Raw genomic sequence first — 12,916 nt, 5'->3', positions numbered from 1 at the left:
AGTGGAGGGGTTGCCGCTGCAGGCCGCTTTTACACGGGGCTCAGTTATTCGCTTATCACGGGAAGCCAGCCTGTGGAAAATGTTTCAGATCACAATAACACTTCACCCTCAAAATACATTTTTAAACATGTATAGGGTTATAATGATGTTTGCCTTGAAATATCCAAAATTCTCTCTCTCTCTCCAGCACCCAACAGAGTAAGAGTTAGAGCAGTGGCTAACCCTATTCAACATTTATTAAAAAAAAAAAAACCAAAAAACCACCCAACATCATGTTTCTGATTAAACCATGTTTTATTATTCCTAATATTAGATGTAGATACACAAGTCAACAAACATTATTTTCAATTTGTAATGAAAATGCTCCACAGCACACTGACATCGTGTGGAAGGGTCTGGTATTACAGACACGTACCTGAAAATGGACAGCAGTTATAATTTTTGCAATAAGTTGCATTAGTAACAGTAGTAGTAATAGTAACAACAGTAGCAATAATGATAATAATAGCAATTAATAATAGTAGTGGTATTAACAACTCTGAATTACAGAGGGAGGAACAGACATTCGTCAAAAGTAATGAGAAATGAAGGTAGTTGGACAGGCTTATCAAATGCTGCAAGACAGACCACTGGATGAAAAAATACAAGCTCCCACTAGACAGCAAATATCCTGCCTTCTTCTAAAAAAGGAAGCTCAAATTGTCACCAGTCTGTTTTCACTCATATCTAATACTCAACAAGTAAAAGTTGTTTTTTTCTTCTTCATTAAGTACTCCATTGTTACAAGTACTCTCATAACCAAAAACTCATCTCTTTGACATCAATAATACATACTTTCCAAGATCTGGTCAAAGCTCACCAGTAGCACAATGTTATTTTTAAAAGGATGCCATATGCAACATCGAATCGCAGCCAGCTGAGGACGTTCCCACAAGACTGGATTGCCAGGGTCATTCTGCATTTTAATATACAGTACAGTATTCATGTGTGTGAAGGAGAGAGCGCTCGTGTACAGTATGTCAAGTATGAGAAATATTTTTGCTTCACATGACCAATTTGGCCAAACTAATTTGAATCATCACACATTCAAATGGGCTGATAAGAAAATACACTGCGTGACCTTTAATCTGCGTCTGGCGTCCAGAGCAGAGAAAAGGCAGCAATGGTCACCAACAGCTCATCCAGCGGGGAAGAAACGACGCCTCCGTTTGATTCAATTGTGCACAACGTACGCTAACTGTGTTGCCTCACTTATGTATACAATGACCTTATTAACCTGGATAGCCTTTAGTTTAAGGCTACTTACACTAGACTGAAACTAGGATCTCTGCCACACACTGGGGTTACAAAGTCCCACGGACAGAGACAAGGCAAAGTTTGATAGTTTGGAATGGGTGTAGTTAACTGAACCCAGCTCAGTAGTCTCAAAGCAGACACTCCTCTCTTGATTCGAAGGGCATCTCATTCACGTCCCACATTCAGTTGAGACTGGAAAACTATGGCCAACCTGTTTAATAAACTGCAACCAAATGCGAGTTTACGTCCAGCTGTTTGTGTTGTCACAGCTGTTTGGTGAGACATTCTTACGAACACATCAGCCCTCTGAGGCATGGTACACACATCCAGGCAAGTACCAGCCGTATAGTTACTTTCAAGATGTATTTAATTACAAATAATTGATTCCCTGCAACCGACTTGATCATCCACAAAACCTCTTGAATTCAGATTTCTTGTCCAGTAAGTTCCTGTTGCATTTTGGCAGTTACAAAAGGCAAATTAACACTTGGATTTAAGTGACCGACTATGATAACAGTTACCTACCAATCCAAAGGTCTTAAGATATTCATATAAAATTGAGCTACTGCTTACGGTGTCACAATATACTGTAAATGCCTTTTTTCCTTTCAAACATATACAGGTTTTTTGATTAATAAACACCTATTTTTTTGACAGCAACTATATTGATTTGTCATTATCTTGTTTTAGATTATTGTAGATGCCAATTATTACATTTACAACTATTTGCTCTCCAACCCTGAATATGAAGTGATCTAATGTTTTCAGAGAACATCAACACAGAAGAGAACAGATGCTTAGACACATACAAATATAAACCTACATGAATTCATGCCACATATGCAAGAGAGCACAGAGCTCGTCTAAGAGAGAATTTAGGGTTTTTTCCTCTCTGCCACCACTAGTGAGCAGAGTTCTCCATTGTTTCTGTTGACTCATACTGTACCTGCATATATAAACCACTGACTTACATTAGATCACTGCCCCAGGGCACAATTTTAACATTCTTAAAACCTTGTACTTAGAAAGCTTCCTGTTTGAATGGAAGGTGGATTTGTAAAAAGGGTTCAGTGTATCTGTAGTGGGTTCAAGTAAGGCTCAGTACACCTCTCTCTGTCAGGTAGCACACAAAGCGCATTCTTCACTGCCTATTCAATCTCACTTCCACACCCCTCCCTTCACCTGTCATGACACCTGTCAGCTTGTCCATCTGTCCTGCTCACATGTGCTTCAGCTTTTTATCTACAAACTGCCCCGTACCTTCACATCAGTAGATGAAGAAAACAGAAATAGTTATTAGAAGAGAAAAACAGAAAGAATAAAACCGTCTTGAGGAACTTCATCTTACATATAATTAAAACCAAAAGCAAAGAAAAAGCTCATTTCTGAAATCATTCCAGTTAACAGTATTTTGAGTTTGCGTCTGGTTTTCGTCTGCGTTGGCATACCGAAAAGCAGCTTCCATCTGGCCACGTCTGATCAGGAATAACATAAACGTGCAAAATCCACAGCACCACAACTCACACTCACGCACGCACACACACACACGCTCAAACATACACACACACACACACACTAGAAAACTAATCTTCTCTGCTTTGTACAGAAAAAAAGAAAGTTGGAAATCAAGCAAAAAAGATCACTCAAAAGAAATAATCAAATACAGGCAAAATTAGAGATAAAATAAAAAATAAAACCACTTATTAAATATATATATTTATATATCATTTTTCCAATGAAACTTGTGATCACTTACTGCACACTGCTAAAATTTAAAGAGCTTTATTTTTTCTCAAAACACCTCATGAACTGTCATTCCTAAAAAAAAAATAAAAAAAAAAATTAAAAAAAAAAAAAAAAAAAGAAACATACAAGGGCAAGCCCAACATTCTCCACTAGTTTAACCAAATTTACTTCTCTCCACAACATGAATCAAGATTATCTACTACTGTCAAATTAATTAGTTGTTTTCTCAAACCACCAATAGCAAAAGATAAATAATATAATAATAATGATAGCAATAATATTGGTCAGGTTAATAACAACACCAACAACAGAAAAAGAGACGGATGTGATCATTTCCAAAGACAGAGCGTGTGAAAGTGGGGGAAATAAAACCAGAGAGCATCACAGAGGAAAGCCACCATCCAGTGTTTTATTAGTAACACAGCATCAAAACGGCTCTGCTAGTCAAGACTCACTGAGGAGGAAATATTCCAGCCGAGAAGGAGCCGATTTGCTGGACTCTATACTGGGCCTGGATCCCTGCTAATGACAACCAGGCCAGATACCGACTCAGGCTAATATGCTGGTTAGCTGAAATCACCTTTGGATGAGGGCTTTCATTGTTGGATGCAGCTAAATGTGAAATATGGATTGGCCGAACGAAAAAGTAAATGACAGATAAAACCGCCAAGGGAGAGAATCCAAGAGAAGGAAAAGAAACAAAGTTCTCTGTGTGCCACACGAAGTAGCTGTCGACAAAATCCTTGGGGCCTGCACTGAGAGCAGTGTGTTTGTGTGACTGTTTTTTTTTACTTTCCTTTCTGCCTGCTTCACTTTGTTAAAATTTGACAAATGTTGTTTCCATCAGTGACTTCACAAGTGTTTCTATTTCTTCTTGCCAAAGAAGCTGAACCTCTTCTCACGATCCTTCTCTCTCCCATCTTTGTTGCGCATGGTAACACCTCCAGTGTCACCTGAGCTGGGGGAGATGGGAGGCATCGTCATGGCGCGGCTGAGGGCCCGTGGACCTCCGGGCGAATCTCCTGCTCCTGTTGGAATGGAGACATGGATGGACCGGATCCAGGAGCTCATTTCCGCCTTTAGACAGACAAAGAAACATTAGTAATGTTATTCTTGAGAGAAAGTCACAGCACTCAAAACAAGATTTTTTTGGTTTGCTCAAAAATCATATGAATTTAATGATTCATTTTAGTGGAGTTACTGATCTATATATGCACTGTATATCTCACCTCATCCTTTGCTTGGAACAGGTACTCTTTGCCATCCCCGAGCCTGCAGACACATAGTAGAAGAGGTGAAGTGTTAGATGCAGTAAATAAAATGATTCTATGATGAAATATGAAAAACAATGAAATGGTAAGTTCGACTTTATAGCTTCTCTCTTACTGTCACTACATGTGACAAATCTAACTTTTAGTTGCCTTCTTGCTTCTCACCTGAGCTTGAATACGTGTTTCCTCTTCTTATAGTCGTGGGCCACCTCACACACAGCCTCTCCGAGGCTTATGGGTACCTCTCCATGGTATGGAATGCCATTGCTTGCGCTCTTGCCGTCTTTATAGAAACCAAGACTTCCCTTTCTTAGAACACAGTACACGTTCTGCCAGGACCTATAGCAGCAAAGAAATGGTGTTAAGTGCATGTATAGTATGTATATTTTCTACATCTATGATAACTTTCTTTTGTAAATGTTTCATTGTGACTTAACTCCCAGACATCTAAATCTCTGGTCTTCATGCTTTATGTTACCTTTTACCGACTTCCCTCACATCAACACTCACCTGGTAGCTGCCTTTTTGCTGTGGGACTCCATCTCCTGTTTTCGACAGAGCATCCCCTCCATGGTTTCTGGCTCAGACTCTGCTCCACCTCTGCTCGGTAACGTGGCAGACGGCTCAAGGCGAGAAGATGCCAGACCACTGTCCCTGCCTGGACCGTTCACCGACTCAGTCTCGGAGCCCTGTGGTTCAAATCAGACATGAATAATAATGAGGAGGAAGAAAGACTCATGTCTGGACGGAAGCAGTGAGCAGCAGAGCAGCCAATCACAGCCATACATGAGGAGCCATGATGACATTTGCTTTGACACTATGATTACCTGCAGTAACAGCACAGCATGAAGGAGGTCCACATAATAACAATCACAGTACACGTACATTTAACAGCACAGTTACAGCTGCTCAAATGAGGAGGACACAGTTAATACAACACACCCTGAAAACATGCATACTACTCTCAACACAGATAGTTACTGTAAAATGTAAGTGTAACACATATATTTGGAACAGAGGATACTGGAAGATACAAATTTTTAGCAAAAATATTTAAATTCTAAGATAATCTTTTCCTTTTTGATCAGTGCTCAGTAATTGACTGAGTAATAGTAAGTGGTAACTCTACAATATAACACACAGACACAGACAAAAACATCAGTCACATTCTCTAAAGCCTTACAGTAAATCCTTCAGTTTCTTGCACAAGTACTCTGGCTTGTGTTTACCATATTAACCTTAACTACAAAATCCACAGATGATAGGATGCATTTTAAATTACATAACTATGACAGGGCAGAAAGTCTTACCATAAATTTCCTTAAACAAACCATTTCTACAAAGAGCCGTTAACTAAATCCATCCAACGACTTTCACATTCATCACAGTAAGTGAACACACACAGAAGAAGACTAAAACAAGCTACATATATATATGAGCTTTGAACATCTACAAGCCACCACATTTACAATTCTGGGTTTCACATTTACAGGTCACTCCTGTCCTGGTCAATATGAGCACATATACAAGTGCAGACTGCATATTTGATCCATGAACACAATGTGTTCATGAATCTGCAACATGCCTTTAAACAGCAATGGGGTTTATTTATGAAACTGCACATTGCGTGAATAAATAAAGCAATGGATTGCATCTGTGACGGAGAGCAATGACTTCCTGATAGAAGAAAAGAGGCACTGAAGTTGACCAGGAACTGAGCGGAGGCTGTGAGGGGGCGAGGGAAGCTACAAGCTGACCATGGCTTGGTACTCACACGCTCCAGCTGCTTTGGCCTAGACACACGTTTAGGCTCTGATTTCTTTCCCACTGACAACGATAGCGATAATGACTGCTGGTAAAAACGCAATAAGAAATCGTTAAGAAGTCTTTGGGGCAGAAACTTCAAAGTTAGTATGTGGCTTGCACATCCCGCACTTGAGTTCAATTCACATAGAAATGACTCTTTCTTTGACTAATGCTTCTCTGCTGTATCAGCGTTTACTACTACACTCTCCACAAGCTGCCATTCTTTCTCTGAGATCAAGTGCTTCTTTTCATCTGCCAGTGAGGAGTTTCACTAGGACCGTGCAACATTTATTGAAGTTTACTTTATCGCAGAGGTCTCCAACAGGGGGTCCGTGACCCCTAGGGGGTCCGCGGAGGTGCTGCAGGGGGGTCATGGAATTTTTGGCTGATTAGACAATGTTTTATATCTTGTAGTTTCCACATTTATGTTTCAAATAAAAACGTCATTTAGAATAGCTTGTCTGCATGATTACCATGCAGTTGACAGACATTGATATTGGCATTGGTATCAGTGAACAAGGTCTGTTTATAAATGGCAGAGGGACGGCCCCCTACTCACTGTACATTGTACACATTAAGAAAAAACATGAATATATCAACCTGTGTGTTGTTTCAAAAGCTTAGTATTGAAAGCGCAATATCAAGCTATGTTTATACATGGCACTGGGCCTAGTACACTTTTTTAATATATGAGGGGTCCCTGTTCCATGTCTCTGTCAGTTTGGGGGTTCCTGGCCTGAAAAACGTTGAAGACCCCTGCTTTATCCTATGCCAGTCCAAACTCCAATCCTCACAGATACCGTGTATAATTTAATCAAGGTCCCTGAGATGATGGGTGAGTGTTTGTTGCTCTGCAAATCCCTGAGAGACACAGATTCTTTTCAGGACAAGTTCTTCGACAATCAACAATAACTAAGCAAAACTTTGCTGCTTATTTCTTATATGAAATTATCTGATAGATATTATTGATTAGAAAAGTTACATTACACACAAAAAAATAAAATATTGTCCTCAAATGAATAATAATTAATTTCATTATATGACATTACATGCACTGAGACAATGCTGTTGGTTGGACTTAAACAGACAGAGACAGGGACATACACATATATGTACACTTACACTATGTATGACATACTTACAAGTTTGGACCTCTTTTAAATCCAAAGCAAGGTATGCTTTAATGAAATTCATTGTTTGCTACAAACTATCACATGTATTATCTAATATTGTCTGAATGTGTTACTGATTTTCACACAGATTGCATGAAGTGAAAATACTCCCTCCCCCTTTATTGTGTCATTAAATAGGAGTTGAGGCAAGGCAACATGGAAAAGACACTACATGACATTACATAGTACATTACATTGGCAATTTAGTTTGAAAAAAAAACAGTACAACAAAGAAGCACTGTAATAGTCAAAGCATTTGGAGATATGTCTCACCTGAGATGTGTCATTGTCACTGTGAACTCCATTCACAGATACCGACTGATTTAGTGTGGTCTGGTCCAGACTGGTTCTGTTTTTGAGAGAGAGGGACAGGTTGTGTATTACAGAAACAAACAATAACAACAGCTGTAATATACAACAACACCTTCCTGATGGAGCATAACTTTGTTTTACCTGGCCGCAGAATCATGTGCATGACTTTCTGTCTCAGACTGTGCCACTTCTTCAACTGGGGGTGGTGTAGGTGGTCGCCGTGCCCTCTCCTCTTCTTCTAGCCTCCTCTGGATCTCGTGCTCCTCAAGCTGAAATACAGGGTTTCAATTGTATTATCTAAAAGGTAACACATGGGCTGCCCTGCCTACATTACAGATGAGTGTCAGATAGACACGTAACACTAATATTCATGAGCATAAAATGTATATCATGTACCTCTGAGCCCAACAAAAACAAACCACATCATATTCAAGTACAGGTAAAAATTCAATGTGATCTGTTACATCTCAGGACTTACTGTTGTGAGTTTCTCTAGTAGGACAAAGCGATCTTCCCATGCTGCAGCAAGTTTCTCAAAGGCCTCGTGGCGCTTGATTAGGCTCTCTACCTCATCCACGTTTGAGCCCAGCTCTGCTGCTCGCACAAGAGGTTCTTGCCCTGCCAGCCAAGACTCTGCCACATAGGCATCACGTCCAAACTGCAGCACCTCCAGCACTGAGATTCAGAGAGAAGAGGGACAGAGGAAATCAAATCATTGAAAACTTCAGTACAATCAGCACCACAAATTGTTGGGACAGAGGGAAGAGTCTTGACCGAGGAAAAAATTATGGCTACTGTTCTGCCCTGAATATGTTTAATGTTTAAAAGACACTCAAATGAGTTTTGAAATATTTATATACCGTTTTGTATGTTTATATGTATTCGCAGCGCTTTTATTTTGAAAATCTCCCGAACTACAGGAAGTAGGAGAAAAAATGTAAACGAGAAAAAACGTGTGTGCATCTTCCCATGGCTGCATCAAATCAGTTTATCTTTCAGAAAGCAATGGTTGTAAGTGTTACACATTCTTTAGATTTTTGATAAGTTGTGTTAAATGAGTTTTATGGGCATTTTGTGTGTGTATAAAGGTAGCAGTATAATGTTGTGGCTAGGGGACAGCAGTATTGTGTATGTTTACCTCCTAATTTTCCATGGTTTCTAGCCTGCTGTGCTAATACCTGTAGAGCTAGTGTTAATATTAAGCAGTTGATACTTTACATGATATGTACATGGCTGTTCATTAAGTTATCTTCATTATCATCATCCTGACTTAAATGTGAAAAGTCATTAAAGGAGGGAGGCTGCTCACTTCCTGGTTCTTGAAAATGAGTTTGGCTGGCTGTTTATCTATGTTGACAGTTAGAGAGTAAAACACATAGAGAGAACAGTACAGCTACCATAATAACACTGAGGAGTCATACTGTACAATCCTATTTCAGTGGAGTACAAACTTCTGTGTGGAGAAATATAAATAGGTACATCTAATCTGATGACCTGTTAACTGCAAAGACACCAGCTACTGTATTTCTGTCCTGTAGCATCATGACCACAGCAATGGATCCTTTGAATCATTCATCATCGTACTGAACAGGCATACCAATTTGTAAATGATCCATCTTGTCTTGCCACTTTTTGTTGATCCTGTCCCTCTTTTCCTGGAGTTGAGCTAGTTTTTCTCGAATCTGTGAAGATAAAAACAGTGATAAACCAGTATTAAGTTATAATCCATAATCATAATGTTCCTTTTTTACTCAAAAACTTTCCTTTTAAATATGTATAGATATGATTGCAAATAACAGTGAGGGTGACCCACTGCACAATACCTCATCAGCTGCATAGTGATTGTTGTTGATGAGACTATTTCCCATCTCAATACAGGCAGTAAAGCTGTCTGCCCTCGTCTCAATCTCTGACTTGATGTCCTGGTGATTGGCAATGACCAACCCTGCAGCGGATACATCCCTGAGAGAACAACAGGTGGGGAGAGGTGAAATTTAGATAGACACATAACATCAATATGAAGAAAATTCATAAAGATAAAATGGCACTCACCTGGGACTGTCGTGTGCATCTATCTGCAGGTTGACCCCATCCATCCAGAGCATGAGGTCTCGTACCATGTTGAAGAAGCGGAACTTCTCCACAGTGTCCAACAGGAGGAGCCTGCGAGCCTGACCGGCCTCGAGCAAGCCCTCCCAGGCAGACGTCACAGCATGTTCACTCCTATGAATGTCATCAGCCTTCTCTCCAGCGTAGGCCTTCTGCAGCCGTGCAGCATCGTCTTGCACCTGGTTCACCTGGGACATCAAAGAGAAAGAGGGGACATTCAGTATTGCAATTATTTGGCTCTCTTGGAATCTCACAAGCTCTCTTTATCAACACGTAGCCGACCTGTCCACTGAGGGCCTGGATGTCATGTTCATAAGTGTTGTGCTGTCTGTGTAGATGTTGAACGGTGTTCAGATCACGGCCCAGGTCAGAGGGCAGCGCCTCCCTCTTTTCTTTCACACGACCAAGCACCTCCATGGCATCCTGATGGAAGCGGTGCAGCTCATAGGAGGCTGCCAACATTTGTGTGCGTGTGTCAATCAGCTCCAGCAGATCTGCCCAGGCGTCATTTAATCCATCCTTCCACTCAGCCACACTGGCATTCTCAGGATGACCTGACTCAATCAGGTCATCTGCCAGCCCATTTACTCCATCTACACGTTCTTGGCCAATGGTGCTGGTGTCACGAGCAAACTCCCGGAACTTGTCCCTCAGCATCTGTAGGAAGAAAGAAAGAAATCAGGGCGAATGTAAGTCACATAATTCATTTGGCTAAATTTCCCAGAGCTTCAGAGTCTCCAAAGCATATGAGAGAGAAAGAAACACTCACTGTGACATGTTCATAGTCCTGTCCTAGTTCATGGGAGCCAGCAACCACCTCCCTCTCAGCAATCCATTGTTCTAGGTCATCCACCTCCCGCTTCAGCTGGGTCAGCCGCAGTCTCTCCTGCAGCCGCCCGCGACGCTCCTCAGCCAGGTCTTTCAACCCTGCGTACAGCTTGTCCACTTGGGCTTGCCGTAAAGTAATTCTCTCACTGTAAAAAGATGAATGAAAGAAGGGTAGATCAGTGGCTGTAGATGTGGAACTTAATTCAGAAAAAGGCAGCTGTCACTTCAGCTCAACTTCACCTCTCTGGATGTTCACTGGTGACCATGAGGCGGCTGCTGTTGGCTAGCTGGTGAATGGTTTGAGCGTAGTCTTCAAGAGCCTGCTCCAGGCTCTGGTGTTTTTTGACCATCACTAGTGCACTTTGCTCATCCTGCAAGACAAACAAGAAATTATCAGTTTTCTTAAAGACACCATTCTGAAACAGCAGCAATTCTATGTCTTGTTTTATCTCAGTTTACCTTGGCTTTCTCTTCTGACATCATATGCAGCTCTTGTTCACCCATCCAGGCCTCGGCCTCAGCTGCGTCAGCATAGAACTGCTGGGCACGATTGGCCTCTACTAGACGGGCGTGACGTTTGTCTGTCTCGTCACTCAGCTGGTCCCAAAGGCCTCTCAGCTCAACAAGACGCTCCTCTAGGACAGACTGTCTCTCGCCGTCTACCTGGCTCTGAGTCTTTCCTCGTCTGTGGATGTCATCGATACGAGGCTGGTGCCCCTGGATCTCCTTCTGCAATGTCTGGTTCAGAAACAGAGAGTGTTCACTTTGACTGATGAGCTGGAAGTTACTACCTCTCACAATAGGATCACTGAAAAGTTTATAATAATGAGATAATTGCTGAATCATCTTTATCTTCCTTAAAGGAAGTACTAGTGTTAATCATTTTACCAATGTATGTTTGTCATCACTTTACCTGGTTCTTCTTGATTAGAAGCTGAACGGTAGGTAGGTCTTTCCCATGGTCTGTGGAGGCTGCTAGGGGCATCCTTTCTTTCACCCACAGCTGTCAGAAGGAAATAGAACGATAAAACATGAGCATGAGGAAAAAACATATAGATCTATAAATAATTTAAGCCGTCAGACTGGTTATCAAACTCACAATTTCATCTTCCAGATCTCTGTTGAACTGATGTGCTTCTTTAGAGGCAAGTAGTCGCTGCCGCCTCAGTTGGAGAGGATCCTGAAGGTTTGCAAAGGTGTCAGTGACCCGTCTTTGTTGACCATCTACCTCAGCTAGTCCAGCGTCCTCCTGGGTCAGGGCCAGAGCCTGAGACTGCAGGGACTGCACTTCCTTTTCCCTGACCTCCATCTGGTGCTCCAGCATCTATACACGGATAGCAGAAAGATACACACCATGCAATCAACTGTTATCTTTAGCATCAAGTACAGATTCAATTCTTCGTCTTTTTGACACAAGATGTTTGTATCAAAGATAACTTCTACTAATTACTTCATATGACATCTAGTTTTTCTTGATGCAGAGATTGTGTGGTTTACCTGGTGCTTCTTGAGCAGGATGTTGACACTGGTCAAATCTTTGCCATAGTCGTCACTGTGCAGCTGACCCTCAAGGTTTTTCAGCCAGACATCCAGAGCGGAGCAGCTCTGTGTGAAGAGCTCTGCCCTGTTAGCATCGAACAAACACTGGGCCTTGGTTTGGGTGGTTCCTTCCAGCTCCTCCCACTGACGCTGCAGGTCCTCCAGGGTCTGCTGGACAACAGGTTTGAGCTCTGGCTTCTCTGCCACTAGTGCCTGACCCTCCTGTTAAGAGACAAGAAAAAGGGCAAGTTTTTATTTGCATAGATTGTTTGTTTGTTTTTGCCTTATTGATTCGCTTACCCACAATAACTAACAATCCCAACACTTGAACATCTGTCCTCATATTACACATACATAACTACTCTTTAAGTTAACCTTTTTCACATACCTTATCAATTTTGTCCAGCCAGTCTTTGTTAGAGGCCAGCTCTGCCATGAAGGCCTGGTGCTTCTGCCACTTGCTGTGAAGATTTCTGGCCTCATCATAAGACATGTCCTGTGCCGTCAGCATCTTCTCGTTGATCCACAATGTGAGCTAAGAAGATAGCATTACACATTAAGCATCATTGCTAATAATATTACACAAATAATAAAGTGATGAACACATTTTTTTCCTATAATTAAAGAAACATATTTAAACTTTATTAATTTATTATAATTTGTTTGATTTGATTTGTAAGATTCTTTTTACCTCCTGCCCATCTTGGAGGAAGTGCTGAAGTTCACGATTGTCCTTAAGCTTTGTCAGCAATTCATTTGCAGCCTGCTTGTTCTTAAGATGCCTGGAGAAAATGAGAGCAACTGATGAGCCACTCTTATCATAACAGATTCACATTA

The 12,916-nt window shown here is 41.2% G+C and overlaps 1 protein-coding gene across 5 annotated transcripts in view; it reads right to left on the bottom strand.

Moving 5' to 3' along the window:
* Positions 1-275: 275 nt before the first annotated feature.
* Positions 276-12,916, bottom strand: part of sptbn2 (spectrin, beta, non-erythrocytic 2) — a 50,450-nt gene continuing 37,809 nt past the window's right edge. For 2 of the 5 annotated variants that reach the window (XM_085797827.1, XM_085797829.1), the window contains 20 exons: positions 12,771-12,861; positions 12,468-12,614; positions 12,038-12,301; positions 11,640-11,864; positions 11,454-11,543; positions 11,000-11,278; positions 10,781-10,911; positions 10,482-10,686; positions 9,995-10,369; positions 9,656-9,900; positions 9,427-9,565; positions 9,201-9,285; positions 8,082-8,278; positions 7,745-7,872; positions 7,565-7,640; positions 6,088-6,165; positions 4,824-5,002; positions 4,479-4,652; positions 4,272-4,314; positions 3,614-4,119 (listed from right to left, as the gene is read on the bottom strand). In XM_085797827.1, the coding sequence (XP_085653953.1) occupies positions 3,907-4,119; positions 4,272-4,314; positions 4,479-4,652; positions 4,824-5,002; positions 6,088-6,165; positions 7,565-7,640; positions 7,745-7,872; positions 8,082-8,278; positions 9,201-9,285; positions 9,427-9,565; positions 9,656-9,900; positions 9,995-10,369; positions 10,482-10,686; positions 10,781-10,911; positions 11,000-11,278; positions 11,454-11,543; positions 11,640-11,864; positions 12,038-12,301; positions 12,468-12,614; positions 12,771-12,861 (3,364 nt within the window). In that variant the 3' untranslated portion in view covers positions 3,614-3,906. Of the gene's footprint in view, positions 4,120-4,271; positions 4,315-4,478; positions 4,653-4,823; positions 5,003-6,087; positions 6,166-7,564; positions 7,641-7,744; positions 7,873-8,081; positions 8,279-9,200; positions 9,286-9,426; positions 9,566-9,655; positions 9,901-9,994; positions 10,370-10,481; positions 10,687-10,780; positions 10,912-10,999; positions 11,279-11,453; positions 11,544-11,639; positions 11,865-12,037; positions 12,302-12,467; positions 12,615-12,770; positions 12,862-12,916 lie in introns of all 5 variants that reach the window. The other 3 variants (XM_085797830.1, XM_085797828.1, XM_085797832.1) reach the window with 3 other exon arrangements.

The sequence above is a fragment of the Trachurus japonicus genome, chromosome 14 (assembly GCF_045865225.1).
Source record: "Trachurus japonicus isolate A0001 chromosome 14, Traja_1.0".
Classification (NCBI taxonomy): Eukaryota; Metazoa; Chordata; class Actinopteri; order Carangiformes; family Carangidae; genus Trachurus; species Trachurus japonicus.
The sequence above is the reverse complement of the archived record's forward strand: the minus strand, read 5'-3'. Positions and strand labels throughout refer to the sequence as shown.